Raw genomic sequence first — 4784 nt, 5'->3', positions numbered from 1 at the left:
GGAGCTCTAGAAATTGAAACCAACAACATAATTTCAAATGAATAATTACACAAGATTGTGTATATGAATTGGTCAAATAGTAGATAGGCTAAAAAGTCTCAAGTTCAAATGAATCATAATCTTCCCATCCAACAAAATTAATCTTTGCGTCATTAATGCTTTTATAGTTTTACCTTTTACTTGCATTTCGTTATATTTTCAGCATAAAAAAGTTTTAAGTAAATTGTTCAATTACATAGTCCATTTGCAATGCAAAGGGCCAAGATTGATCACATTTCCATTAAAAGAAGCCGGCCGTAGTACTATAATATTATCGTTTATCTTTGTAGCCATTTAGCCATTTACAATTACTATACATATTTATCACCATATATTCTATCAAATATTTTAAATATAAATGTCAATACGAAATTGAATTGAGTTTATAACGATTGCAAAACACATCAAAAATTAAATATCAATACAAAAAAACACATTAATCCAGCATAAACAAAGCACCTGATTTAGACTTCCTATACAAAACTTAAAACAAAATCAGTATATAAATAAGTAAAAAAGCTCAAATCTTAAAGATTGATAGGTACATATTTTGAATTACTAGTATAATTAAATTTGAGATACAACTATAATGATTTGACTAGATGGAGACGGTTGTAAGGGCGGAGGTATCGCTCTTCTGCGACGGACTCCGCCAGAAACCGGCGCCGTAGAATTTATCCATCATCTGTTTCTCGAGCTCCATCACCTGAACATTCCCGGACTCAAATGTGGTTACAACGCTGCTGTTGTCGGAATGGAGGCGGAGGAAGTATTCGTCGTCGTCGTCGTCATCGCAGCCGTAGCCGTGCGAGCGCAGAATCCCCCTCTTCAGCAGCTGGCTCTGGCGCTGCTTCCTCAGAGCCTTCCTGCACAGCCCCGCCGGCACCTTGTACACCGCCAGCACCGCCAGATTCAGCATCCCGCACGGGCAGCAGCAGCACACCGCCGCGCACTCCGCTGTCGTCCCCCCAGCCATCTCCGCCACCCTCACCCGCCTCATCCCCCCGCTCGACGAGAACTCGCTGTTCAGCAGCGGCTGCCGCCGCGCCCCCATCGAATACGACTGCTGCAGCCGGAATTGTCTCGTCATTTTCTGATCGAATTGTTCAATCGAATTCCCCCTCCTTCGCGATCACACCTCCGTTATTTGAAATTTGACCTAATTGAAATTGTGTAAGATTAAATTAGGGGAAAAATTGACCTGAAATCAGATAAGTTTGACCGAATTGGAAAAGAGAGAAAGATGTGCCATTGCCGGAGATAAGTAGTGGGCCGTGTTACGCGGTTCCGTAACACAGCGGGTGGTGGCTGTGTTTTCCTTTCTAATTTCTCTCTCTATTTCTAGGGAAAAAAATTAGGATTATTCCGAGTATGTCATTCATATTTTATAATTTCTGTTGATGAGCTCAACGGCTGCCCTGCTTTTCAGCTCAGCTTTCCAATTCCAAATAGCAATAGCAATAGCAATAGCAATAGTAGTAATAGTAATAGTAATAGTAATAGGATTGAGAGGTGTAGAATAGAGGAATGCTTGTCTGCGTCGATGAATGAATGAGAGTGAATATAAAGTATTACTAATACTCCTATTACAAGCATTTTGTGGTTTATGCTAAAATTATGTTAATGAGAGTGCATGAATACTCAAGTTGAAATTGTGGATATAAGTTCTGACGTTTGCATGCATTAAATCAGTTTGGAGGAGGATACCAATCCACATAGAGATCCAAAAAAAGTAAAATTCGAACAAGTGTTACTCCCTCCGTCCCCTATTAGGAGTCACTCTTTGACCGGATACGGGTTTAAAAAAATGTAAAGAAAAAGTTGGTTAATAAAGTTAGTGGAATGTGGGATCCATTTTTTTATATTGGTTTTATAATAAAATGTGAGTGAATTGAGTTAGTGGAATGTGGGACCTACTTACTATTAGGGACAGAGGGAGTACATTGTTTTGAAGGATATTATGAAGCTTTTAATGATATGGGTCATGGGATTAGTGTAATCCATTTGGTGCCAAATAAAATATGCCATTCTTGCGGTAAACAACATAAACAATGAGATGGAAAGTTTCACACAATAAATTTAAAACCGATTACAAAAGAGAATACAAGGTGAAACGACACGAGACTACAAATCTAAGAGATACTCCCTCCGTCTGCAAATAGCAGTTCCGTTTTGCCATTTTGGGGCATCCATAAATAAGAATCCCAGTTCATTATTACTATAAATGATAAAGGACCCCACATTCCACTAACTTATTCAACTTACATATATCATTTAAAACTACTCTTAATATATACAAGTGAGACTCGTATTCTACTAAGAGCATCTCCAATGGGCGGACTTCCCGGACGCCCTTCCCGTCGCCATTCCGAAATACACCTCCTGCCACGTCATAAGGACTTCTCACTGCACAATCCGCCCTTCCCATCGCCCTTCCCGCAGTTAAAAAAAAATCACAAATCCACAAATATTCAATTTACGATACGAAATTAAAAATATTCACAAATTCACAAATATTCAATTTAGAGTTTTTTCAAAAAAAAAAAATTAAAAAAATTAAAATACCGGACGTCCGCGCGTCACCGCAATGGCGGACGTCCGCCCGCCCTTTCACCCGCCCTTACCGCGAAGGCCGCGCCCTTCCCGTGTCCTCATAGGACGTCCGCGTCCTCCTCTCCGTGCCACAATGGCGCCCTTCCCCGACGGACTTCCCGGAAGCCTCTCCGAAGGGCGACGGGAAGTCCGCTATTGGAGATGCTCTAACTTTCTTCCATCCACTTTTTTTTAACATTTCTTAAAACTCGTACCGGATAGAAATGTGACTCCTATTCTCAGAAGGAGGGAGTATAAACCAAAACTTGTAAAAAGAGCAAACGGTTACGAGTAAAAGATAACAGTTCGTGACTCTGTTTTGCATAGACATTGCCGCACTCAAACCACGAAAATTCACCGAACAAACGATGATGAGCTCACAAATCTCTCACAAAGGTCAACACCACAATTGATATGCATGACTCACTAACCGAAGATTGTAATCATAAAGAGTCAACCCACACCACTTACACAGAAGGGAAAGAATAACTTGGATTCTGGCCACAAAAGTGATCAGTGAAGGAGGCTCTGAAAGAACATGAAGAGACAAGCGAGCAAGGGGAAACCTTAATTCCAGATTAAGTTAGGGTGTCGAACCCACGAAAAACAGCTGTATCAATTATACTCCCTCCGTTCCATAGTAATGGAGGCAATTCTTTTCGGCACGGAAATTAAGAAAAATTGTGTTAGCTAGGTGACTTAAGTAAAGGGAGAATAAAGTGGAAAATGAAAAAGGTAGAGAGATGAATAGAGAAAAAAGTAAGAGAGAGTAAAGTAGGTGTGGAAAAATGTGTTGACTTTTACTAAAAAGAGAAATACCTCTATTACTATGGAACATACTAAAATTGCAAAATGACTCTATTACTATGGAACGAAGGGAGTATATCTCTATATGTAAGATGCTTGACGATGTCGCCACTGTCTTAATTGGTGGGGTGGGTCGGAACTGAAAAATCGTGAAATATAAATAACACTATAACTATGTGGGAATTAAAAGTGCAAATAAATTTAAACTAAAGGAAATCAATTAAACTGGAACAAGATGGACATTTTAATAAACTGCGCAACTTAAAAACTGTTGTGAGAAATTTTTACACAAAATATAAGAACTTTTCAGAAATAGAAGAGTAAGAGCATCCTCAATGCATGCGGATGTCCCATAGCCTTCCCGACGGATATCCCAAAAACACCTCCTGCCACATCATCAAGGACATCCCATAGCCTTCCCAGCACTGCCACGTCATAAGGACATCCCATAGCCTTCCCTGCACAGTGGCAGTCATCCCATAGCCTTCCTGCGCGGACTTCCCGCAATAAAAAAAAAATCACAAATGCACCCAATTAAACAATTTACGGAATTAAACAATGTACGGTATTAAAATTTCGGCACGAATACGGAGAAAATGCAACTACTTTATTTAAAAAATATATATATAATTATTAAAAAAAAAAACTTAACCAACAAAAAAAAAAACCCAAGCTTCGACAAATTGTTCCCCCGTCTCATTCCCCGACATCACACTCGTCCTCCCCTTCGGCGGTTGTGGTGTCGGCATCGGGCAGGGGTGGCAGCCTCAGATTTCTCCTCATAGTGTCGATCCCATCCTTCAACATCCGCTTGTACATGGGATCCGTCGTTGCATGCCACTTCTCCGTTGTTTCGATCATGAACTGCGTCATCTGCAGTTCGGCGTGATTGGTCAGCTGGGGAGTGATCTGCGAAGGAACTTCCGATTGGACCTCTTGCGAGGCACTGTAACTACCCCTAGCCAACTGTGTCACAGCCTTATGCCCAATCGGGCAACGGCGGTGGGGAGACGATTGAGGTGTCGGGAACTCTACCTCGGCTTCGGGGAGTTCGTGTGAACTAGCACTGCGTCGCAGTGGGAGGGTCTCTCATGAGCCCGAAAGATACATTGGTTTGGGAGAGTGTATGGATCACTCCTCGGACAACAATGTACTTGATCTCTGGAATCTTGCAGAGGCGCAGGCAGATGTCGATCATTGCGAATGGGTGAAAGCAATGGATTCAGAACTACAATCAATGGTAGACAAAGACGTCTATGATTTGTCTGTCCTACCCGAAGGCTGTACTGCCATTGGGAGCAAGTGGATACACAAACGTAAATGTGGACCCGATGGACGAGTTAAAG

At 41.3% G+C, this 4784-nt stretch overlaps 1 protein-coding gene across 1 annotated transcript; it reads right to left on the bottom strand.

Annotated features, from left to right (window-relative positions):
* Nucleotides 1–523: 523 nt before the first annotated feature.
* Nucleotides 524–1483, bottom strand: LOC125208586 (uncharacterized). The gene is made up of 2 exons (XM_048108232.2): nucleotides 1241–1483; nucleotides 524–1163 (listed from the first exon to the last, which is right to left on the bottom strand). Exon 2 carries the CDS (start codon nucleotides 1127–1129, stop codon nucleotides 638–640), a length of 492 nt encoding a protein of 163 aa, XP_047964189.1. The 5' UTR covers nucleotides 1130–1163; nucleotides 1241–1483; the 3' UTR covers nucleotides 524–637.
* Between the last annotated feature and the right edge of the window lie 3301 nt (nucleotides 1484–4784).

The sequence above is a fragment of the Salvia hispanica genome, chromosome 6, assembly GCF_029641045.1.
Source record: "Salvia hispanica isolate PSC_SH4W2 chromosome 6, Shi_PSC_v1, whole genome shotgun sequence".
NCBI lineage: Eukaryota > Viridiplantae > Streptophyta > Magnoliopsida > Lamiales > Lamiaceae > Salvia > Salvia hispanica.
The sequence above is the reverse complement of the archived record's forward strand: the minus strand, read 5'-3'. Positions and strand labels throughout refer to the sequence as shown.

What these genes read in the sequence shown, in the direction of transcription:
- LOC125208586 (XM_048108232.2), bottom strand. Translation starts at nt 1,129, where the DNA reads ATGACGAGACAATTCCGGCTGCAGCAGTCGTATTCGATGGGGGCGCGG.